Raw genomic sequence first — 26,150 nt, 5'->3', positions numbered from 1 at the left:
CAGGTAGCCAGGTGTTCCCCCAGCCCCCCACCCGGAGGGAGCAGAGCAGGGAAGGTGAGCTATAGGGACAGCGGGGATGGGCGGACATCTCCCCCCCCCCCATCCCTCACCTTTGTGCTCCCCTTCCTGCCTCTCCCCTCCGGCGTTTTTAAGTGTCGGCCCGGCGGCGAAAGTGGGCAGAGACTTACCTCGTTCCAGTCGCATGGGACGCTCCGCTCTGTGTGCGGCTAGAAGACCAGACTAGCCGCACACAGAGCGGAGCGTCCCATGCGACTGGAACGCAGGAAGTCTCCGCCCACTTTCGCCGCCGGCCCGACACTTAAAAACGCTGGAGGGGAGAGGCAAGAAGGGGAGCACAAAGGTGAGGGATGGGGGGGGGAGATGTCCGCCCATCCCCACTGTCCCTATAGCTCGCCTTCCCTGCTCTGCCCCCCTCCACACAAGCCAGGGTGAACGGCGTTCACTTTGAAGAAAAAGTGTTTCACGCAGGACTCGACCCCTGCATCATACGCATCTTCACCCCCATAACAAATATAGCCACAAAAACACCTGATCTGAAGGATGGACCCATTTAGCAGAGGGAGTGAAGTGGTAGTTGGGCCCCCTTACAGCTCTGGGTCCCCCTGCGGTCACAGGGGCTGCTCCCCTGTAGTTATGCCCCTGGTTATCAGCATGTCAGCATCAGCAGAGGGGTAGTAAGAGTGCAAAGAGTCAGTTTACATCTGAAAAGTCAGTGAAAAGAGTTTCAAGTACATTCAAAAGGCAATCCATTTAAAGGACACTTGAACTGAGAAAGATAGGGGTGCAGACATATGTATTTGCTTTTAAACAATGCTGATTGTCTGGCTGTTCTGTCGACCCTCTGTGTCCAATACCCTAAACAAGCATGCAGATCAGGTGTTTCTGACTGAAGACTGACTAGATTAGCTGCATACTTGTTTCAGGTGTGTGATTCAGACACTACTGCAGCCAAAGAAATCAGGAAGATCAGGTAATGTGTATTGTCTAAAAGCCACCATAATCCTTTCATTTCAGCTGAGATGGAGCAGTTTTGGTATGAGGGTGGGTGAATATCCCAGTGGCTAGATGTGCTAGGCTAACAGGGATTAGATTACGTTCACAGGGTTCGCAGTGGGAGCTGCATTGCATTTCCTGTAAAAACCAGTAGGCAACGGAACAAAAAAGTTGCACCAAATGTTATGTCACTGTTGCGTTGCATACAGTGAAGCATACAGTCAATGAAAAGTATGCCTCATCGCCTCACATAACGCACGTGCTATGCCATAACGGATACTGTAGTCCATTGGATCACATTGAACCACATATACTCTGAAAATTGCATAGACTTACTATTGCATTGCGGCTTTCTGTGTAAAGATGCCTCTCTAAGTTTACACCGCAATGCCCCACGATAAACAGGGCCTAGCACCAGAAGCCTTACAGCTGTGTTTGCAGCAGAAGGCCTACAAAGCACACATTTTACTGGTCAAATGATGATAATCCCCCCAAAAATCCAGTTTAATTCCAGCTTGTAAATCGACAAACAGAACAAACACTGGAGGGGTTGAATATTTTGTAGGCAGTTATAACATTTTAACGTCTAACGTCTTCCTCAGCACTTTACAGAGTACATAGCCTTGTCACTAACTGTCCTTCAGTGGGGCTCACAATCTTATTCCTACCATAAACATTAATGCCCATAGTGGTCTGTGGCCAATTTTTTTTTCACAAGCAGCCAATTAATTTATCTGGATGTTTTTGGGATGTAGGAGGAAACCGGAGTGCACGGAGGAAACCCATGTATATACTAGAAAATGTAAAAACTCAGTGCAGTTAGTGCAAGGTGACAGTGCTATCCATCAGGTGTGTAACTACCACAGGGGGGCCCAGAGCTGTGGGGGGTGGGGGGGGACAACTACTAACCTTCCCTTCCTCCTATACTGTAGACTATACTTCAGATCAGGGATTTTTGCGGCTACACTTGTTATGGGTGTGAAGATCATAATGGCCAAACTTGTTTTATGGCCCGTATGAGATGGACCCCAAGGCACCAAGTGGAGGTAATGGAAAGGGTATGAACATTGGGGGGGCCCATCAAAGTTTTGCGGGGGGGGGGGGGGGGCATGAATTGTACTTACACCACTACTATCCGTTACTACAGCCTGCCACCTGGTACTCCATTAAACACAATTATAAATGTTTGCTGCAAGGTTTTGGATCTTTGTGCTTCAGTTAGGCTCTTTGGGTCTTATTTAATAAGCTGATGGTCTGACAATGTGGTGGTGAATTGTAAGTATTGCTGATGTTATTTATCCTTTTCTATGCTCCTGCTCCGTGTTTTGGCATCAAATTGTATAGCAGAGAACTGATTCAAAGCACTTAATGCACGTTCTGGAAGCATCCTGTTAAAAAAGAAAACATATTTATTTTGAATCCTAACGATCTCTACCAGACAACCAACAGTAATACATTCTATTAGGCAACATAACATAAAAGGGGTGTCAAATGGTATAGGCTGGGTTCATGCCTATTAAAATCTGTGTGCAATTTGCAAAACTGCGAAAAAGGCATTTGCCGCTGATTTAATCTCAACGGCATTCCATTGTATTTCTGTAAGGCTTGGTGGTGTATTCTCCACAGTCAGCATGCAACGCATGAGCTGGCGTGGAGGAGGTACACACACTAGCACCAGGAAACAGGCTATCCCTAGTATAGTGGAGGGGAGGACTGACTCCAATAGGAGATTGTGGCGCACAGAGCCGGTGCAGATCTGACAGCCACAAACAATGCTTTCGTAATAACGTCTCAGCGCAAAGTAGCGCTGAGCGCACAAACCAGAACTGAGGAGATCAGGACAGGTAGACAGAATGAACGCTTGCTAGCCAGCGGCTACTTAGCGACAGCAAGCGTCCAAAACCAGACAGACTGGAATGAGGCAGCCAATGCGCTGCGGCGATGGCGTGCCTCACAAAGACAGGACAGGACAGTCAGAAAATAGCAGGATTAAGATAGATAAACGTAACACAGATAAAAATACAATAAGTATGTTTTCCTAGCGTATTACAATTACAGCTATCAATGAAACTATTTGTAAGGTCTGACTAACATATGTATATATCGGCAATGAACCGATATATGACATAAGCAGGAACGCTGACTAGGAATGGAGTAACGCAGGGAACAGGACTCAGAAGGATTCGCTATCTCTTCGCAGAGATGAACGCAATCCACAAACGGTAACAGAACAGGATTCAGAAGGATTCGTTATCTCTTCGCAGAGATGAACGCAATCCACAAACAGTAACAGAACAGGATTCAGAAGGATTCGTTATCTCTTCGCAGAGATGAACGCAATCCACAAACAGTAACAGAACAGGATTCAGAAGGATTCGTTATCTCTTCGCAGAGATGAACGCAATCCACAAACAGGACCAGGAACAGGATAACTAGCTCAGCACGGGTGTTCACGGTACGCGCAAACTACCAAAACGTGCTGGAAAACTGACTAACTGAACACAGGAAATAAACAGTTCGTGTACGTATATATCAGCAACACTGATATATTAACGTAACACAAATACAAGGAAAATAATAAACGTGCTGGTATGCATATATATTGGCAATGAACCAATATATGATGCAAAGACCAGCAAAGTATCTTTAACAAGAAACACGATCGGGGGCTAAAGCGACAGCAAGACAGGCTTAAGCTGAAGCTATGAAAACCCAAGGAAACCCTGCAGGAAGCAGATCTTTATACTGAGGTCATCCAATGGGAGCAGACATGCAGATTCCCACACAGGTGAATGATAATCAGTCACAAGCTGACAGCAGGGAAAAACAGACAAAGCTATACAGCTTGCATGGAAATAGATCAGAACTGCCTGAGCTGCAGCACTACTTCCAGCAATAGCTGCTGCAGCAGCGATCATTACAGTACCCCCGCCTTTAAAAGTGGATTCCAGACGCTTTTCAAAACTGAAATTTCCAACAAAACAGTCTGACTGATAATTCATGATGACCGGGACAGCCCGGCAAGACCGAATTCCAGAATCAGTCCCCACAAGACTGGACCCATCAGAACCAGAACCTACAGAACCATGCCCATCAGTACTACAAGCCCCAGTGTGACACCCATCAGAACCATGATTTCCAGAAGAAAGCCCTCCGAAACTCCCTGAGCGATACCCACCGCCTTCCAGGAACAGTTCAGAAACGCCAAAGCCTTTGCAATGCCCACCGGTACTGTCTTTACCAACACAAAACCCACTGTTGAACCAGTCCAAGGCACCAGGACAAGTTTTCTCAGAGACCTCCCAGAACACCTTGAAGCTCCAAAGAGATCCCCATAGGTCAGAATGCCCCTTAGGCTCACATGGAGAATATCAAGAACCCCTATGGAACCTAGGGCAATTCCCGAGTCAGGGCCACAAGGACAAACATCAATATCAGGGCTTTCAGGGACCAGAACCATCTCTGGGCATGCAGGCAGACTGGCAACATCAGAACATGTTCCCACTAAGGAAGCATCAGAGCACGCTAACACCTTAAACACACTTGGGCATTCTGGCACACAAAGAACATCTGGGCACACTGGCACAAGAGAAACCTCTGGGCATGTCAAGGAACTGTGAGCCTCAGGGTCAGCCAAGACAGGACCAAAACCAGGACTGGCCAAAAAAAAATCATCATGACTAGACTTTGCAACTACTGGATTTTTACACGAGAATGCTGGATCAGACTTAGATATCGCTGATTCCAGCAAAGTCAGTAACAAATCAGATTCAGGGGCACCAACAAAACAGGACAAATCTTCTGATGTATGCACTGAACCAGATAGGGACTCCACAACTACCTCTGGACTGGACAGAGACTCATTTAATACACTGGATTGGAGCTCATGAGGCGCTGCAGAACAAGTCAGTATTGCAGCAGCCCCCACTGGACTAGGCAAAACTGAGGAATTCCCTGGACAGGAAGGGGACTCTGGAACCTGTGCCACAGCGGCCAGAGAACTAGAATCTTTCAGGATACAGGGCTGGGTTTCAGGAACACTCATCAGACCGGACTGAAATTCTGAGATTTCTATTATTTTGACCAGAGAATCAGAATTATCCATGTTACAGGGCAAGACTTCTGAAACATTCAGAGGACAGGGCTGGAGTTCCTCGGCTGTTACAACACTGGAGAGGGACTCAACAACATTGGTTAAATCAGACTGTGTACAGGGCAAGGTATCTGACACACTTGCTGACGAGGACAATATTTCAATGGCTTCTGCTTTGCTGGGCAGAAATTCATCAAGTTTTATTAGAGCAGACTGTAATTCCAAAACAGCTGCTAGACAAGTGAATATTACTGCAACACCAACTGAGGTAAGCAGTGCTTCAGCCTCCTCTGCTAGAGGGTTTAAAGTATCCAAAATACTGGGTGAAGCATAAGACTCTGCGACCACAGCTTCACTGGACAGGATCACTGAACAGTCCATATTGCAGGGCAAAACCATGGAAGCACCTGCTGGACAGCATAATGATTCTGTGACCTGAGTTTCATTGGAGAGATCTACTGCACAATTCATGGTACAGGGCAAATTTATTGGAAAATTTTCTGAACAAGGTAATAATTCTGCGATTTCAGGTTCACATAGCAGATGCTCTGAGCTATTCACGAAACTAGAGCGAGGTGTAGAAACAGGAAGATCAAGACACAATGTTTGCGCATCTGCTGGATCAGACAGGAGTTGAACTTTATTAACACAGGTAATTTCTGCAGAAGTGTTTGCAGAGACAGGCAAGATTTTTCTGGTGTCTGTTTCACTAAACAAAGAGTCATGAGTACTGGCTAGGCTGGACTTGGAAGTCAGCAGGACCTCTGGATTCTCTGCTGAGAAATTTGCGCAGGGCAAGGTTAAGAATGTATCAGTGGCTTCTGTTTTACTGGGAAGTAACACTGAGTTATCCATGGTACAGGGTGGAATTGCAGGAACTTCAATTTCACACAAAAAGAGCTCCGAATCACCTGCTGAATCAGCCAAAGGTGCTGAAGCAGGCGGGTCAGAACGCCAAATTTGCGAATTCGGAGTCACAAAAAAATCATCCAAAATCAGTTCCCACACATCAATCAATGGAGCCACAAAGTCATACTCACACACACCAGTTTTTATTAGGTTATAGGCAGACTTAATGCATGCATTCAATACCAATTCACTTTTTGCACTGTAAAATTGACAAAATGAACTTGAATCATTCTTCCATTCATTGACCAGAGCTTCCATCTCTCCTTTCTCAAATGGAGGATTCCAAGCATACTTAACAGGCAGATCATGGTTTGCAGATATGATTGTGGCAGGCACATGTATAGGGTTAATTAGCAGGTGATTGGCAGATTCCTTATTCCTAAGAAGCTCCAATACCTGTAGCAAGTGTTGAACTGTAGTGTATGCAAACTTTCCTTGCTTCACAAATAAGTTGATTTGTTCAATACTCTGTAATATCTCCTCATAATCATACTCAGATAATTCTTTTAAACACAAATCTTTATTTTCCCTAGCCAGGGAGGAAAGTTCATTAGTAGTTTCATAAGTCCATTTAACTCCCCTGAAAGACAATTGCATTTCATTATCTGTTAATGGCAGAATCTCATTATAGGTCTCAGTCGCTAAGGATAACGATTCTGCAGATTGGACACGTTTCTTAGAACGTTTGCGTTTTGCCTTTGACCTTGCGGTTTTTGGTGATTTATTCAAAGCTGCAGGAAAATTATCAGTAACACTTTCTGCTTGCTGCTCATTCTTGCAAGCAATTGAAGGAGCAGCTGATTGGCCTGCTGCCAGGAGTTCATTAAGAGGAAAAGGCAATGGATCTATGCGCAACCAGTTATGGATCACAAACGCTAGAAATTCCAGCGGTCTATCTTTCAAATCGGAATGATTGAGAACATCAAATGCCCACTGGAATAATTCCCCTTTAAACAAAATATAACTTAGTTGGAGTGCCCAGGTTGAAACAGGAGTCGCTTGGAGATCAGGATTGGTCAGGAACCTGGCACATTCAGAGAAAAACTCATTTTCTGTTTCAGAGCTAAGTTCTTCAAATTTCTTAAAGGAACAGGAACCATAATTAACAGTGTCATACTTTCTGGGAATCCCCCCCACAATGGGGATTGGTAATGGGGTTTTCATAATGTAAGGCTTGGTGGTGTATTCTCCACAGTCAGCATGCAACGCATGAGCTGGCGTGGAGGAGGTACACACACTAGCACCAGGAAACAGGCTATCCCTAGTATAGTGGAGGGGAGGACTGACTCCAATAGGAGATTGTGGCGCACAGAGCCGGTGCAGATCTGACAGCCACAAACAATGCTTTCGTAATAACGTCTCAGCGCAAAGTAGCGCTGAGCGCACAAACCAGAACTGAGGAGATCAGGACAGGTAGACAGAATGAACGCTTGCTAGCCAGCGGCTACTTAGCGACAGCAAGCGTCCAAAACCAGACAGACTGGAATGAGGCAGCCAATGCGCTGCGGCGATGGCGTGCCTCACAAAGACAGGACAGGACAGTCAGAAAATAGCAGGATTAAGATAGATAAACGTAACACAGATAAAAATACAATAAGTATGTTTTCCTAGCGTATTACAATTACAGCTATCAATGAAACTATTTGTAAGGTCTGACTAACATATGTATATATCGGCAATGAACCGATATATGACATAAGCAGGAACGCTGACTAGGAATGGAGTAACGCAGGGAACAGGACTCAGAAGGATTCGCTATCTCTTCGCAGAGATGAACGCAATCCACAAACGGTAACAGAACAGGATTCAGAAGGATTCGTTATCTCTTCGCAGAGATGAACGCAATCCACAAACAGGACCAGGAACAGGATAACTAGCTCAGCACGGGTGTTCACGGTACGCGCAAACTACCAAAACGTGCTGGAAAACTGACTAACTGAACACAGGAAATAAACAGTTCGTGTACGTATATATCAGCAACACTGATATATTAACGTAACACAAATACAAGGAAAATAATAAACGTGCTGGTATGCATATATATTGGCAATGAACCAATATATGATGCAAAGACCAGCAAAGTATCTTTAACAAGAAACACGATCGGGGGCTAAAGCGACAGCAAGACAGGCTTAAGCTGAAGCTATGAAAACCCAAGGAAACCCTGCAGGAAGCAGATCTTTATACTGAGGTCATCCAATGGGAGCAGACATGCAGATTCCCACACAGGTGAATGATAATCAGTCACAAGCTGACAGCAGGGAAAAACAGACAAAGCTATACAGCTTGCATGGAAATAGATCAGAACTGCCTGAGCTGCAGCACTACTTCCAGCAATAGCTGCTGCAGCAGCGATCATTACAATTTCCAATTTTTGTGCAAAATTGTGTTTTCAAATTTTCTATCTTTAAAATTTGGACAGAGGGTTTACTTTTTTACATGTGTGATGTTCGTCAATAGGAATACAGAAAACTGGCTTAAACATTCAAATATTATATGCAATTTTGAAGTTAATTAAATGTTTTTTTCATGTACATTAGCTTCATTGTTATTCATCGAAAAATGGCAATGTGAATTTTCCCTTACGCACACATAAAAATCGCAAAAACGCTCACGTATGTTCGATCACAAAGGAGCCCAAAATCGCAATGCAGTTTTTTGCAAGGACAAGTTTGAAGGGCTCCGTAGTGTATAGCATATACAGTTATACATTTGGTCAGTCCTGGCCAAATTTCATAATTAATTTTGTAACTGAAAAGTGGTACTGATGCTCTGTCATTTGCCCATTTTATTGATGTATCCTAATAATAATAAAGTCCATGTATTATGTCCCTACATATTTATGAGTACCATATACACTTTGCACTAGGTCATAATGAAGTCCTAACTCCTCAGGTTTCAGTATGTTTTTTACTCATGCCATGCAGGTCCAGATTTTAAGGATATGTCCTATGATTTCAATCTGAACACATGCTTAAATTTAGCATGAAACAGCAGAAATCCCTTACAAGCATTCATTGTATAACAGATTATATAAAACATTTTTTTTTTTATAAACAACTTTTCTGTCTATTGTTTTTATACAGTGGGTGGTCACTACTTGGGAGCGAATTCCGTTTAAAAGCCCCCATACTGGGGAGCAATCAAAAAATTGTGTGATGAACTATTGTAATTGTATGTAACATTTCCCTATGCCTCCATGGCAGCACAACGCAGGTATTGGCCCCACTTCCAATACCCCACAGGACAATTATCTATAAAGCTCTAACTGACCCTCCTATCCCTGTCTTTTTTACCTGTCCCTCAACCTCACAGGACTGTCGCAGGAGATTCCTGCAGGTTTGTTTTATTTTTTCCCTCTTACCAGCTGCATCAGGTAGCCTTCCACACAGGTAGCCTCCCCTGCTACGTTGCCACCTCACAAGGACTGTAAATCTGGCTGGTGGACCCTGTTCTGCTGGTCTTGGGGTCCAAAACATTTTTCCTCCCACCTGGATCCTTACTAAATTCTGTGGCTAGTTGGGAGAGTAAATACCTTGTTTACCGGGCGGTTAATGTGGGTATCCTTCTTTACTTTTTCTCCCCTCTCTTTCCTAGATCAAGCGTGCGCTCCAAGGGACGCTCGTATGCGTCCCACAGGCAGGATCCAGTATGGCCGCCCTGAGTTTCCGGTTTCCGGCTCTCAGTTATTGGTTGAGCCGCATTGGAGCACGGAAGTAGGTTCGGGGGGCGTGGCTGAGCGGCGCCGGTGCTATATAAAGCGCGTCAGGCTGTAGGCTCGCCGACTGTCAGTTTTGTTGCAGTCAGGCTTGGCTGCACGGAGGAGTCAGCGTGCTCTGGTGCCTGGATGCATCCCTACTACATCTAGGATTGTCTCCCAGTATTATCTGTTTATTGGTAGGCATCATTTCTGACTTTCTTTATACTTCCTTCCAGCGTGTAGCTGTTTTGGCTACCTCTATGGATGTCCCACTACATTTCACAGATCAGCGCTCATTATCATGGTAAGGGGGGTTACAAGTAGGTTCTTGCCAGCATAAAAAATTGGAGTGCTTACATATCATCTTTGCTGTACTTTCAGCCCTACATGGAGAAGAGATGGAAGATCCTATCGATCGGCCTCTCAGGACTTTTACAGAAGACGGTCCAGAAGCAGATCTCCACACAGATCAAACAGAAGATCTAAATCGAGATCAAGATCCCATTCTCCAGTACATCATAAAAAAGAAAAGCTATGCTGGGCATGTGGTAATCCAGTTATGCCCGGGAAGATGGTGTGCTCCAAATGCTTTAAGGAGATTGGAAAGGAATCAGCCTCGGATCCTATTGATATCACAGAAATTATACAAAAAGTGGTTCAGGAGTCGGTTAGCAATTATTTTGCTAGCCTTCCAGCTCATCCCTTACAGGATCAACCATCTACTTCAGCGACAAAACAGGTCGCCAATGATATCGATGTAGGATTCGATTTCGCACTTGTGGAACCTTTCATTAAAGCTGTAAGAGAAGCACTAGAATAGGAGGATTCAGAGGAAGAAGAGGATGGTCCTAAAAAGAAACCAAAGAAAACCTATTACATACATTTGGATGAAACAAAGTTGGCCTTTCCGGTGATGGAAGAAATTATGAATATTATGCAAAAGGTTGAAAAAAAGCCTCCCCTGGGCAATAGACTCACAAAACTATATCCATTACCTCGGGAATAATCAAAACTATTGGATACGGCGCCTAGTGTGGATGCATCAGTCGCTAGACTAGCCAAACACGTGACCTTGTCAATTGAAGACTCAGTAACCTTTATTGAATCCCTAGATCGGAAGCTGGATCAAAATCTCAAAAAAGTCTATACATCCTCTTGCAGGCCAGCCATAGCCCTTACAGCAGTAGGGAAAGCGATTAGCATCTGGGTAGAGAAGATTGAGCAGGGCATCATCAATGATATGGATAAAGAAGAATTTAATTCTAAAATTGGAAGACCTAAAAGTCTCAGCGGACTTTGTTGGTGAAGCAGCTATTGATGTAGTCAGAGGTACAGCAAGATCGATGCTGTATTCGGTAACAGGAAAGAGGGCATTATGGCTAAAATCCTGGTAGGCGGACCATACTTCCCGTCTGTTATGGTACAAAATCCCCTTTGACAGAGGGCACTTTTTGTAGAAAAACTAGATTCACCTATATCAAGAGTAACTGGCGGGAAGTCGGGTCTGCTACCTCAGGACAAACGTCCCAAGAAACAGATTAATTCCTCACAACCAAGATCGCAGAATTCGAGGTATAGGAATGCCAGGTCCTATCGGCCAGGCCGTAATTATAGAAATAACTGGCAGTTAACTCAAGCTTCAATTAATAAATTGTCAAAACAAAAGCCTTCTCAGCCCATCCAGGGAAACAAGAAGTCTTTTTGACAAATCACTTGTCCAAAAGGGCCCTGTAGGTGGCAGACTGAAAATGTTCAGCAACGTTAGGAGACAGCACATAGAGTCACCTTGGATACTAAGAACTGTGAACTCAGGGCACTTTTGGACATTCGACAGAAGCCCTCCACAGAATTACTTCAGATCAATAAACATTCTAGCCACTCAGGAAAAGAGAGACATACTTGGGACATATCCATGGAACTTGGTGGACAAACAAGCCATAGTTTCAGTTCCCCCTCCGGAAAGGCATCGTGGATTCTACTCCAAGCTATTCTTCGTGCAGAAAAAGTCGGGCAATCTGCGCCCAGTTTTGGATCTAAAAAAATTAAACTGCTATATTCTTCTCGAGAGGTTCAAGATGGAGTCCATAACCACTTCGCATTCAGTCGTTTTCACTTTATGCATCCGAGCAATGTTCACCTCCCATTCATTAGCCTATAACTTTATCACTACGTATCACAATTAACTGATCTATATCTTGTTTTTTCCGCCACCAATTAGGCTTTCTTTGGGGGGTACATTTTACTAAGAGCCACTTTACTGTAAATGCATTTTAACAGGAAGAATAAGAAAAAAACGGAAAAAAATAATTATTTCTCAGTTTTCGTCCATTATAGTTTTCAGATAACACATGCCTCCATAATTAAAACCGATGTATTGTATTTGCCAATTTGCCAAAATGTATGGCGACAATATTTTATTTGGAAATAAAAGTGCATTTTTTCCGTTTTGCATCCATCACTATTTACAAGCTTATAATTTAAAAAAAAATAGAAATATTTCATCTTTACATTGATATTTAAAAAGTTTAGACCCTTAGGTAAATATTTACATTTTTTTTATTGTAATTTTTTTTTTGTTTTTTTTATTAAACATGTTATGTGGGTATTTTTGGGAGGGTGGGACGTAAATTGTAATTTCTAAATGTAAATATATGTTTATTTTGATATTTTTTTACATTAAGGTGTAGTTTTTTCTGCAGGGTAGAGGAATCAGTGATCGGGCACCATGGCCCGATTCACTGATTCCCTGGCTAACGAACCGCGGGTCGGGAATATGCGTGCACGCGCGGGAGCGCGCAGAAGGGCACATGGCCTCCTGGACGTCCCATAGGATTGTCCTGTGGGGTATTGGGGGTGGGGCCAATACCCGTTGTGCTGCCATGGATGCATCGGGAAAGGAAAATTACCGTTAGGTGAGTATTCAATTTTCTGCTTTACTACTGTGAAGGCTATGTCAGCTTTCGTCTGTTTTAGCTATATGTGTATTCTCTTAAATATGTTTTATGTGTTTATAATAAAATATACGTTTTAATTATTAGATGATGTGACTCAAAACTCTTTTTAGCATCTCTGAATAGATTGTAAAGCTGGTTGTCCCCAAAAGCCCTATATGCCCATATCAAGATTAGCATCTTATGAGGGCTAAAAGGGACATACTGTATATTCTGGCATATAAGACTACTTTTTAACCCTTGAAAATCTTCTGAAAAGTCAGGGGTCGTCTTATACGCCGGATGTCATTGATGCCGGGTGATACGTCCTATCCTGTTACTGCCTCTCAGATCTTGCTGCTGAGGACTGTAGTGAAGCGGCGCAGGCAAACATGTGCGAGATCTGAAAGGCAGAGAAGAAGATAAATAGGATAAAAGGGCAGGCCAGATGGGTGAAAGAGGCGTGTTTTATGGGCACAGCACAATCTATTCTTCCATACTTCTCTGATAAACAGACCAGGAGAGCTGACCAATCCACTCAGGGAGAGGGAGAGTTGATCAATCCAACCAGTCAATCTATATACTGTGTTATACTGAGTACCACATATACAGTACAGCACCAGAATCTGTTCATACATAGCACCAGTATATGATGTTTTTTTTATTTGTGTGTGCATTGGAAGAGGGGTAGTCTTATATGGCGAGTATATCCCAAACTCTATATTTTAACTGGAAAAGTTGGGGGTCGTCTTATACGCCCAGTCGTCTTATACGCCGGAATATACGGTACCTATATATAACTTCATGTAATAATATTATTGAACCATTGGTCCATCTGTACTTAGGGCATTTGAATCAGATCAACCTTTGCGTCTAGTTAATGAATTTAATGTCAAGAATGTTTGCCCCTTCTCCTTTGCCCATCACTGTTGGAGCATCATGCAATAAACACAATGCATTATCCACTGACCACATTTTGATCCGATTTTTGGATCGCACATGCTACTCCGATTCCAAGGGCACCATACTTATCATGGAAATCTAAGTGCCCCATTTCCACTGATGCAATCTGATTTTCTCCCAGCGGAATGCTACATTTTTCCTATGTTTGCGCTAGGGTTGAAGTCAATGGGTGCACAAGAAAATACCATAAGTACACATGGTGCTATGTGAATTTCTTACAATTTCCCAGTGTTTTCTATATTAATGAACCATCAAATAATGTAATCACACCCTGAGAATGAATGATCGCATAAAAATCGTGCAAACAGAAAATATTGCATAGTAGGTTTGTGATTAAGACTTTCAGTGGAATAGGGCTGGACCCTTATTGTTTATTTATCTAACATACAATGAACTGTCAGAGATTTTATCTCGGGGGGGGGGGGGGGGGGTAAATAGAGGCAAAATGACTTTTGCACAGAGTTGCCTCAGAGAGTGATGTGAAAAGCTATTCCTGTTAGCAATATTTTGGAACCTTGATACAATAAATTCTCTGCTGTCTTTAATCTGCATGGTGTTTCAAGCCTTAAGCTAGGTTCACAGTGGTCCGTTGCATAACGCATGCATTACAATAAACTGTACTGAAATGGAGACTGGACATAGACTTTAATAAAAAGCCTGCATACAGCGAGTTCGGATGGCGTGATCAGTTACACCGCAGTACTGTGAAAAGGCCCATAGAATTGTATATTGTACATTTAAAAAGGCATGTCAAGACTCCCAAAGCTCTGCACAACACTCTACAGGCCAAGAAAAGAGGCTTCTTTATGCTTCTGGTAAGGCCATTTTATGGGGCTGTCAAGGTAACATGCAATATTTTATACAGGCAGGGTGCCCCAAGTGGAGGTCCTCCGGGCAAAAAATTATGCAAATTTCACAGCTCCGTTCCAAACGATATACATATATACATAAAAAGTCACGATTGCGTATGCACTCCCAAACGCAAGATTGGAGCAGCACTCAAATGGCCAGCGTGTTGGAGCGTGCAAGGATTCACCCATGTATCAACACACCTCCAAACAGAATCCACTACAATCCAGCACAGCTGTTTTACAATCAAATCCACTTTATATTGTATGAAAGACATGTACAAGGTTACATAATAATGCTGCTCAAGTGGCTGCCACTGTTGCAGCATTTTTATGTAACCTTGTACATATCTTCATCCTTGTTCATATCATTCATTTTCTGTGAATGATGGCGTAATGATGGTCAAGTAGATGCAAATATTGAGTTGATGCAAATGTATGCACATTTTTATGCAAATGTATGCGCTTGAAAATGAACCAATCCAATTTTACCTCAGCAGGATTTGATTGGTTTAGTTTTCAAGCTGCATCAATTTGCATAAATAGTTGCATACATTTGCATCAACTCAAAGTTATTTGCATCTATTTGACCATCAATATGATGGTGCAGTCCTGTATTTACCTGTACTAAGAATAGAAAATCTGAGAGGGTTAACTAGGGCTTTACCAATAACAAAAATAATTTTGTACTTACATCTGTATGAGAATAATTATAGGTATATGAGGTGGAATACAAACTAATTTTTTATCAATCAGAATTCCATCCACCAGCTTCTTTGCTACATCTTCTTGTGCCAATAATGGAGCAAATCTGAAATATAAACATGTTTGTGAGGACATGACTAATCTACACCTTTTGCTCATTCCTGTTTTTTAATTTAAAAAATAAGTGAATTTTTTCCCTTCTTGCAGAAAAAGTGTTGTTTATCAGACCACTACCTGCAGCTCTGGAGGAGTTGTGGTGTATCCAGGGGCGGTTCTTCCATGAAGCAACATGAAGCACGTGCTTCAAGGCGGCATCAATTAGAGGGCAGCAAGAGGCAGCTCCCTCCCCTTCCCTAATGTTTGCCTCCTCGCACTCCCCGTCTCCCACTCCCTAGATGCATGGAGCGCAGCTTCACTCACCTGCTCTCATGGTTGCAGTGATAGGATCTCCATCCCCCCATCCAGCGTCTTGTATCCATGGCTACAACAGTGTCTCATGTGACCTGTTACGTGCTGCGGGGTCACATGAGGCACCGCTGTAGTCAGAGAGGACTTCACATGTGGTTGGTGATCCCATCGCTAATCTGCTGAGAGAGGGTGAATAATGCGGCGCTGGTGAAGCCAGCAAGGAGGAGATGTTATCTTGGAGGAAGCAGAAGGAGATAAGCGTAGTGCCAGTGCCTGCAATGCACGGCCCCATGTGTCTCTCCTCTCTGGTTTCAGCTTTGCACACACACTCCGGGATGGAGGGGAAGTGCCCGCTCACAATGTATTGTTTCAGGCAGCAAAAAGTCTAGAAACGGCCCTGGGTGTATTATAGGCTAGTGATGAAGAAAGAGGCAATCTGTTACTTCTATGTGACAAGTAGGTGAAGTACTTGGTTGAAGTCTTCACATTACTGCTTATGTTGCAAAAATGTAAGTATTTTCCAGCATTCATTTTTAAGTTCAGCACAATATTATGAAGAAAATAGGTAATCACATTATTACTATTATTATTTAAAACTCGCCATGTGCAAGATTTTCAACATGAGAGAATTTGTGTTAGTACCTCGAAAAAATCCCAATTCATCCCATATTAGATTATCATCACCTTTTCTAGAAATATAAGACAGGCCCATATGCAATTAACTTTTTCCCCTGAGTTTTCTCCCAGGTAATATTTTCAAACTTGCTAATAAAATGCCTTTTAAGTCACCAGCAAGCAAAGACAAAAAATACTCAGAATAATTTTTATAGTACTTTTTCACCTACTTTTTGGTCCTTTTTCCATTGCAAAGTGATAAAAAGTTATTCTAAATCGAAAATGAAATTTATCACCCAGGAGAAAACTCAGGAGAAAAGTTAATTGCATATGGGTCAGAGTGAGAAGCCGACAGCAAGTGACAGGCTGTGTCAGATGTTACTTGCCATTGCAAATGGATCTCAACAAGCTGTTCACAGAATCTGCTGGGCTGTGCGCTCTGTCATGTTTGATCCACTCCCTCTTCAGTGTGTTTTCTATTGTTCCTGCATCCTGTTGTGTCGCACATCGCTGGATGGTCCTCATGTCAAGCCCAACACGCGTGGCAATTGCACTCAGTGACAAATTCGTGTCACGCAACTCCAGGATATGGTCTCGCCCGAAACTAAGTGTCAGGTGACCCAATACATACTGTATGAAAACTTAGTGAGGACCAAGAGTGTAAGATACTGTATGTGTGACAGAACCTGTAATGTAAGGCTCGGTGCTGCTAGGATCAGCGGGTAGTAGGGTTAAAAAATGGATCAGCTGATGAACTGAGAGCCGAGCGCCGAAACTGGGCGCCCCATAGCAGCAATGCTATGCTGCACGGGGCGCATAGCGGTAATTCGGGGCTCTGGCAGCTGTCAGACCCTGAATTACATCTCCCTCCAAGTTGCGACAACTCGGAGGGGAAATAGTATTTAACGCCGCCTCGGAGTGACAGCTCTCACCACGCCAAACTGAGAGGTGCCGAATCAATATGCACCCGGTTAAAAACCCATACTGTATGAAGGAAAAAAAAAGGACTCTACCTGGATAACTTGCAGTTAATTTTACTTTATAACATATCACAGCAACAGCATGCACAGCGTCTCGGTCGTCAATCCCAGTTCTTTTTCATGTGGATTTGTTGGTTCATCAGGGATCTAGACCTTACTGGTTTGATTCCCTGGGATAAGTTATGTGGATAAATTGGTGATTGAGGGCAGTTTGAGAGTTTGCATACTATTGCAGGGTTAATAACTCACCCACTTGTCCATAAATTATTAGATGCCAGATACTACACCCCCCCCCCCTTCTTCTTTGGCTGGCCAAAGTGTTCTGAAGCTCTGTGGCCACTCCTACCTGGGTTGCCGCACCCGACCCCAGCTCAGCAATGACCAATCTGGCTGCCGAGCTGATGACGGGCTGTGGCAATGCAGATGGGGGTGGTCATAGAGTTTTGGAGCACTTTAGAAAAAAACTGCCGCAGCGGTTTTGCTGGGGTAGGGGGTCGAGCGTCACATTTTTAACAATTTATGGGTCAGGAAGTGAGTTATTAACCCTACCACCCGCTAATCCTGGCAGCACAGACATAGAGCTATATGTTAATTGTTTTATTTTTTTTTAATCTTGGTACTCTTTAATCATTTGCATATGACTCTCTCTTCTACCGGAACAGTGATTGGCATATAGCTATGTGCATTCCTTCATAGTATTGCAATGTCACTTGTGAGAAGTGTGTATAATTTGTGCTTTTAAGATTCAGTTAAGTATATAGAACAGAAGTGCAAAGCAGCGTTATAAAATATTATAATATTTCAAAAACTTGCTTTGAATCTACTGAGTTAGCCAATGAATGCAGACTTTGTATCCATTGCAGTGTTTTCTGCAAGTATCTATTAGATGCTGGTAAAAGGACCCAAACACTGCAGTGAGTTGTAAATGGCATAGTGAAGAAATATTTTGTGTTTATCTGTAAAACATACCCAAGTTCCGTTTTGAATGACATAAAACTACAAAAACTACAATGCATTTCAGATTTCTTAGGCATGTACCTTGTGCTTGCATTTTTCACAAAGCCAGTGTCTACAAATGCAGGGCATAGACATGTTGTCTTGATTCCATTCAATCCAAAAGCAGACAGCTCAGCAGTTAGTGCCTTGTGGTAGCCCAGTGCTGCAAACTTTGTGGAGCTGTTAAGATTTTCATACAAATAAAGTTAATACAATTAATCTGACAGGACATTTGTACACCTGTCAAGTGGTATCCTTATGGTACTTTTAAGAGCTATTTTGTGCACAATGAATCTTAGGCACACTGGTAGATTAAAGGGAACCTGAGGTAAAAAAAATATCTGAGGTAAATAAAAAGCATGAATCATCTGTTTTGGAAATGGTGGCATCACTAAGAATACCACTAACAGTATGGTGACAGCCTAATATGCACTGCAACCCATAGAATGTACAAAGTCGCCATGCAAATTGCATGCAGTACAATGGCAAACATTTCTTCACTGTATGTAGTCTGGACACCATTCTCAACACCACCAACAACAACCCCTCTCCTCGATCATGCACCTGTAGCTGGGTACGTTCTGTGGAATTGCAGTTACAGTCTTAGCAAGCTGCACATGCACAGAATGCTTCCAGCCAGGGCAGCATGATCGGGGAAGGGTTGCACATGAGAGGTAGTCTTTATTGGGGTTAACAGTTGTGCAAAGGAGAGGACCAGGAAGACGGTGAGGGAGCAGACAGGTGGAGCCCTCAGCTAAGTATAAACCCTTGTAAAAGCTTTGTCTCAGGTACACTTCAAAGTTCTCCTGAATCGGCAGAAAATCTATTAAATGAAGCCTGTGATGGGCTAGATTACCTTTTTAGAAGTATCCTGGCACTGCTTATTGTCCTTGGGGTCCCCTTCATCCTCCAGCTCTAGTCCTCATAGCTCCCACACATCCCAGAAGTTCCTCTAAGTGGCGCAGAGATATTCTGAATGGCACAGTCAGTTTCAAACTGCGCCTACGCACTGAGATAAAGCAAGTCACATGTCGTCACTGCCCTTCCTTGTTTTCATATTCAACTTTGAGGACTCAGTTGATTATGAAAAGGGCCAGGAATGGGGGACCCCGGGAACAAAACGCACTTCTAGTCCTCCATGAGCTTCAGTCATGTGTTTTGTCTCTGGTTCAGGGATATAAATTTATCAGAGATTTCGGGATCTTTACTACTGGGCAGTGGGTAATGTTTTATTTTTCGCCTTTGTGAAGAGAGCAGGAACATTACATGACAGCATAGCCCAGGCTGAACATCACTGGGAGGGCAGGATTACATACCAATGTACAACAATCTACAGGTTATATATTATATAAGATTAACCAAAGCATTGTATCAGCCTGGTTTTGGTGTGCATCTCTGCCCCCTTGCAAAATCTGGCCTCTGCCTTTTCTATGTCAGATATACTATGTGCCAGGGCAGTATAACTTTCCAATAGTAGTGTACCTCTGAGGATTTTATGTACAACCAAGGTGCGCTTTAGTGTACTAACCAAGCGTGCTTAACATTTCCATTACTTATTTTGCTTCTACTTCCAATGCTGCCCAGTGCTGTGTAATACGTTGGCACTATATACATTCAATAAATAATAAATACAAATAATAACACTTCATCTTGCTTCTACTGACACTACAGAAATGACTCAGCAGCAGCCTGGTTCTCTGCAATGTTTACAGATCTTCCAAGCAACTAAACAGAGATAATTATTAATGTAAAGAGTCAGTTTAATTCTGTAGAGGCCGTGGGGGAAACACAAGACAAATTAACCCATTCGCGTTCCATCGTTTTCACTTGAGAAATGTTCACCTCCCATTCATTAGCCTATAACTTTATCACTACTTATCACAATGAACTGATCTATATCTTGTTTTTTCCGCCACCAATTAGGCTTTCTTTGGGGGGTACATTTTGCTAAAAGCCACTTTACTGTAAATGCATTTTAACAGGAAGAATAAGAAAAAAACAGAAAAATCATTATTTCTCAGTTTTCAGCCATTATAGTTTTAAAATAATACATGCCTCCATAATTAAAACTCACGTATTGTATTTGCCCATATGTCCCGGTTATTACACCGTTAAAATTATGTCTCTATCACAATGTATGGCGACAATATTTTATTTGGAAATAAAGGTGCATTTTTTTTCTTTTTGCATCTATCACTATTTACAAGTTTAAAATAAAAAAAATATAGAAATATTTCATCTTTACATTGATATTTAAAAAGTTTAGACCCTTAGGTAAATATTTACATGTTTTTTTTTATTATTGTAATGGGATTTTTTTTTTTTTATATTAAACATTTTGTTTGAGTATTTTTGGGAGGGTGGGATGTAAACTATAGTTTTATAATGTAATTGTGTGTTGTTTTTAATTTTTTTTACTTTTAGTTGTAGTTTTACTTTTTGGCCACAAGATGGCTGCCATGAGTTTGTTTACATAACGTCACTCTAAGCGTAACACACGCTTAGAGTGACGCAGGGGGGAGGCAACGGCCAGAAAAAGCACAGCTTCCGAGAGAAGCTGTCGCTTTTTCAGCGGGGGAGAGGAATCAGTGATCGGGCACCATAGCCCGATACATTGATTCCGTGACTACCGAATCCGTGGCCGGGAGTGCGTGTGCGCGCGCACGATCGGCCGCAGGAGCGCGCAGCAGCGCGCATGGCTCCTGGACGTAGTTTCTACGTCCAGGAACCAAAATAGGTTAAGTATATAACTTGTTTACTATTTGTATAGTGTTACAGCTATAGTTATATTATACATGCTGTGTGGTGTTATAACCAGTTTCATAAATTGCAGCTATAAGGGGCTCCTTGGTGTTCTTCTTCAAAATGTCATTGTTGTGAGGGTTGTCCTGTAAGCTTCACATTGCACTTACATTTTCTAATCACCAGCCTGCTTAGAGGTGAAATCCCTAAACCATTAAATATGTTAAAATAAGCATTTAGGACTGAGAAAAAAATCTTACCAATAGTCTATCATGCGTGGCACCCCCACAAATGCAGCAGATGATGCAACAGTAACAATGTGGCCATGATTTCTCTTAATCATTGCAGGTAGAAAGGCTCGTGTGGTCTACAGTAACAAACGGAACATTCCTTAGCATATACAGTACTATTCACAACTATCACAAAAAACAGATGACTTTAGCTATATACCGTAAGTGTTATTTCAGTATCACAACAGGTTGAGTGCTTGAATGTGATACTATTATGGGATTAGCTTTTCTGAGTCACTCCTGTCATCAGAGCATCTGAATCAGCGATAGATTACAGTATAACACATAAACGTTCAAATAAATAGAAGCAGTCTTATCATTCAATAATGTGCAAACGAACATCTGACTATAAATGCATATATATATACACGGTAGGCATAAAAACACACACACACACACACACACACACACACACACACACACACACACACACACACACACACACACTCTCTCTCTCTCTTCATATTAAATCCTTCGTTCTTTACATAGTTGAGTGTGCTGACAACAAAATCACATAAAAACTATCAATGGAAATCAAATGTATCAACCCATGGAGATTTGAAATTTGGAATCACACTCAAAATTAAAGTGAAAAAAAAAAAAAACTACAGGCCGACCCAACGTTGATGTAATGTCTTTAAAACAAGTCAAAATGAGGCTCAGTGGTATGTGGCCTCCACGTTCCTGTATGACCTCCCTACAATGCTTGGGCATGTACCAAATTAGTTGTCGGATGGTCTCCTGTGGAAAGCCCTTCCCCCACCTGGACTAAAGCATCCATCGACTCCTGGACAGTATGTGGTGTTGGTGGATGGAGTGAGACATGATGTCCCAGATGGGCTCAATTGGATTCAGGTCTGGGGAGAGGGCGGGCCAGTCCATAGGATCAACGCCTTTGTTGCAGGAACTGCTGACACATTCCAGCCACATGAGGTCAGGGGCAAATCCAGGATTTCCAAGGGGGGGGGGGATTTCTGAAAGCGGCGTGTGGGCGTGGCCAAAACATGGTGTGGATGGAGCCAAATACTAGCATTTTCTAGGCTAAATTGCACCCAGGGCGAGGGCGTAAAATGCGCCCCCAACGTGGAGACAGGTATAGGTGCCCGCAGTATAGGTAGCCAGCTATAGGTTCCCCCCCAGTATAGGTAGCCCATATAGTTGCCCCCAGTATAGATTAGATAGGTATTTGCCCCACTATAGTTTAGATAGGTATATGCCCCAGCACAGATTAGATAGGTATATGCCCCAGTATAGATTAGATAGGTATATGCCCCAGTATAGATTAGATAGGTATATGCCCCAGTATAGATTAGATAGGTATATGTCCCAGTATAGATTAGATAGGTATATGTCCCCCAGTATAGATTAGATAGGTATATGCCCCAGTAATAGATTAGATAGGTATATGTCCCCCAGTATAGATTAGATAGGTATATGTCCCCCAGTATAGATTAGATAGGTATATGTCCCCCAGTATAGATTAGATAGGTATATGTCCCCAGTATAGATTAGATAGGTATATGTCCCCAGTATAGATTAGATAGGTATATGTCCCCCAGTATAGATCAGATAGGTATATGTCCCCAGTATAAATCAAATAGGTATATGTCCCCAGTATAGATTAGATAGGTATATGTCCCCAGTATAGATTAGATAGGTATATGTCCCCAGTATAGATTAGATAGGTATATGTCCCAGTATAGGTAGGTTAGGTTAGGCCGGGGGAGCGGGGAGAGAGGAGTTTCCACTTACCTGCTTTCATCCTGCATGCAACTTCTATCTTCAGCCTCTCCCGCCGCGCATCACATCGGTAAGAGCTCCCCCTGTGATGACATGCGGTTAAGTCATCACAGGGGGCGCTGTTACCATAGTGACAGACGCCGGCCGGGACAGGAAGTACATAGAAGCTGCCCAGGATCCAGGCACCGTAAGTGGAAAGTCTTCTCTTCCCCCGCAGCTCTGCCTGGTGCCCGTACGCCCGCCGCCAGCAGCAAGCAAGGCCCCCGCAGTGTGAGGCCTCGCCGCACACACATACGGTCTCGGTGCAGGAGGGAGGGTTCCAGACACCCGGAACACCCCCTTCCGTGCGCCAGTCTAGCATTTTCTTGCATTAGGAGGAACCAGGGCCAACCGCACCAGCATATGGTTTCACAAGGGGTCTGAGGATCTCATCTCGGTAACTAATGGCAGTCAAGCTACCTCTGGCAAGCACATGGAGAGCTGTGCGTGCTCCCAAAGAAGTTCCACCCCACACCATTACTGACCCACTGCGACGCCAGTCATGCTGGAGGATGTTGCAGGCAGCAAAATGTTCTCCACGGCATCTTCAGACTCTGTCTTGTCTGTCACATGTGCTCAGTGTGAAACTGCTTTCATCTGTGAAGAGCAGTGGCAAATTTGCCAATCTTGGTGTTCTCTGGCAAATGGCAAACATCCTGCACATTGTTGGGCTGTGAGCGCAACCCCCAACTTTGGATGTTGGGCCCTCATACCTGAAGCAGGTGGTTTTGGTGCATCGAGCTCACCACCGGGCGCAAAAACCAGGTGCCCCACAGCACCAATGTTATGCGGAGTGGAGGATAATTTGGGGCTTCAGCGGTTGCTGCGAATTACATTTCCCTCCGAGCTGCTACAGCTCGGAGGGGAAATAGAATTTAACACCGTCGCAATACGTACGCCTCATACCACCTTCATGGAGTCTGTTTCTGACTGTTTGAGCAGAGCAGAGCCATGGATATTTGTGGTCCACTGGAGGTCATTTTGCAGGGCTGTGGCAGTTCTCCTCCTCTTCCTCCTTGCACAAATGTGGAGGTAGCGGTCTTGCTGCTGGGTTGTTGCCCTCCTACGTCCTCCTCCACGTCACCTGATGTACTGGCCTATCTCCTGGTAGTGCCTCCATGCTCTGGACACTACGCTGACAGACACCGCAAACCTTCTTGCCACAGCTCACTGTGATGTGCCATGCTGGATGAGCTGCACTGCCTGAGCCACTCCATCTCATGCTATGACTAGAGAGAAGGCACCGGCAGCATTCAAAAGTGACCAAAACATCAGCCAGAATCACTCCTTTATTAGGGAAGTCTTGCTAATGGCCTATAATTTTCAACTGTTGTCTATTTAATTTGCACAAAAGCATGTGAAACTGATTGTCAATCAGTGTTGCTTCCTAAAGTGAACCTCCGGACTAAAAATCGACTCAGCAGCACTGAAAAGGCCTGGTGTTTCTTTAACAGTTTCATAGCATCATAACTTTCTTTCTCTTATCCAAGCCTCATTTTTAGCTGCACAGAAGAAAACTGCCCGGGCTTTTTCCCCCTGATGCTGTGCAAAGCATGATGGGATTTCTGATGTTGTTGCTCTCGTTCTGCTGTTTTGGTGCAAATTTTTTTTTTTTTACATTTTGAATTTGACATTTGAAGCCTAGCGTGTGCAGCTGGGAGGGGTAATCAGGACACAGGACAGTTGGAACTGTGTTTCCTGCTCCTTGTCACCTCCTTTCAACCAAAAAGATGGCTGCCCCCATGAATCACAAACATTTGCCTGTTCTTTTAAAACAGGGTGGGTAAAAAATTATATTACCTATCTATTCTAATTAACATAACTAATGTAACTTAATGACAGTATGTTTGTTTAGGCTGAAGTTCCCCTTTAAGTGAACAGTTTCATCTCACAGAAGTGTAATTGACTTGGAGATAGAGTGTGTGTGTGTGTGTGTGTGTGTGTGTGTGTGCGTGCGTGCGTGCGTGCGTGCGTGCGTGCGTGCGTGCGTGCGTGCGTGCGTGTGTGTGTGTGTGTGTGTCCTACACATTGTTGAGGATGAGGGAACGCGGAGGATTAGACTTGATGAGATGCAGAGTAAATTTGAGAATAGGGGGTATCCAGCTGAAACTCTACAGAAGGCCCGTACTAGAGCAGATACACGAGGCACAAGACAGAGGAATAGACAGCAGATTCAGAATCGTATTCCATTTGTTACCAAGTTCAGTACGCATAGTCCAGCTATATCTAAGATTATCAGACGCCATTGGCATTTGTTATCTGACAGCTTTCCTGAGGTTGAACATTTCAGGAACCCCCCACTCATATCGTATAAAAGAGCACCCACATTCAGAGATCGGTTGGTACATGCAGATTTGAGTACCAATAGCAATATTACACATACACAAAGGCGAGGGACTTATCCCTGCCTTAATTGTGTCCATTGTAGTTCTGTTATTAAGAGCCCGGTATTGTTACATCCCCATCAGTGCACTAAAATTATAATCAGGGGGTGGCACACATGTGATTCAGACTATGTGGTCTATGCGTTGAAGTGCCCATGTGGCCTACTCTATATTGGACAGACCACACAAAAACTTAAAAAACGATTATCCTCGCACAAACATGCAATTAGGGAAACATTAACGGATCAGGCAGTGGCATATCACTTCATAGATGCAGGCCATCATGTTAGTCAGCTTAGATTCATGGTAAATGAAAGAATAGCACCACTACGGAGAGGGGGGGACCGTTTGAAAAAACTACTGTGGAGGGAGGCATATTGGATTAAAAGGCTGGACACAATGGAGCCTAGAGGACTAGGATGGTTAGAAAACTGTATGAACATTGGGTCTTACTGTTAGCCTTTTGCATATATATATATATATATATATATATATATATATATAGATAGATAGATAGATAGATAGATAGATAGATAGATAGATAGATACAGGTTTTTCCTCCCCCCTGTTTTTCCTTTCCCTTCCTTCCCTTCCCTCTTTTTCCTTAGACTCTATATTTATATATTTTTTATTTTATGCCTGTTCTTTATCCCTTTCCCCCATCCCTTCCCTCCCTTGTACCTGTCACCAACTCTATTGCTGAGGTATTGCGTTCTTAGGTAGAGATCAAATATGCCAGCATCCTTTTAGGATGTTTATTTTTCTATGCACAGCAGCCATGCATAGCCGCTCTG

The 26,150-nt window shown here is 43.2% G+C and overlaps 1 protein-coding gene across 1 annotated transcript in view; it reads right to left on the bottom strand.

The window, feature by feature from the left end:
- Nucleotides 1–419: 419 nt before the first annotated feature.
- The window catches only part of LOC137547585 (17-beta-hydroxysteroid dehydrogenase 13-like), a 63,609-nt gene continuing 37,878 nt past the window's right edge, over nt 420–26,150 (bottom strand). Inside the window, exons 4-7 of the mRNA XM_068271104.1 lie at nt 21,164–21,270; nt 18,204–18,341; nt 15,152–15,268; nt 420–2,402 (exon numbers count right to left, since the gene is read on the bottom strand). Coding sequence (XP_068127205.1) covers nt 2,306–2,402; nt 15,152–15,268; nt 18,204–18,341; nt 21,164–21,270 — 459 coding nt within the window. The 3' untranslated portion in view covers nt 420–2,305. The remainder of the gene's footprint in view (nt 2,403–15,151; nt 15,269–18,203; nt 18,342–21,163; nt 21,271–26,150) is intronic.

The sequence above is a fragment of the Hyperolius riggenbachi genome, chromosome 1 (genome assembly GCF_040937935.1).
Source record: "Hyperolius riggenbachi isolate aHypRig1 chromosome 1, aHypRig1.pri, whole genome shotgun sequence".
NCBI classification, from domain to species: domain Eukaryota; kingdom Metazoa; phylum Chordata; class Amphibia; order Anura; family Hyperoliidae; genus Hyperolius; species Hyperolius riggenbachi.
The sequence above is the reverse complement of the archived record's forward strand: the minus strand, read 5'-3'. Positions and strand labels throughout refer to the sequence as shown.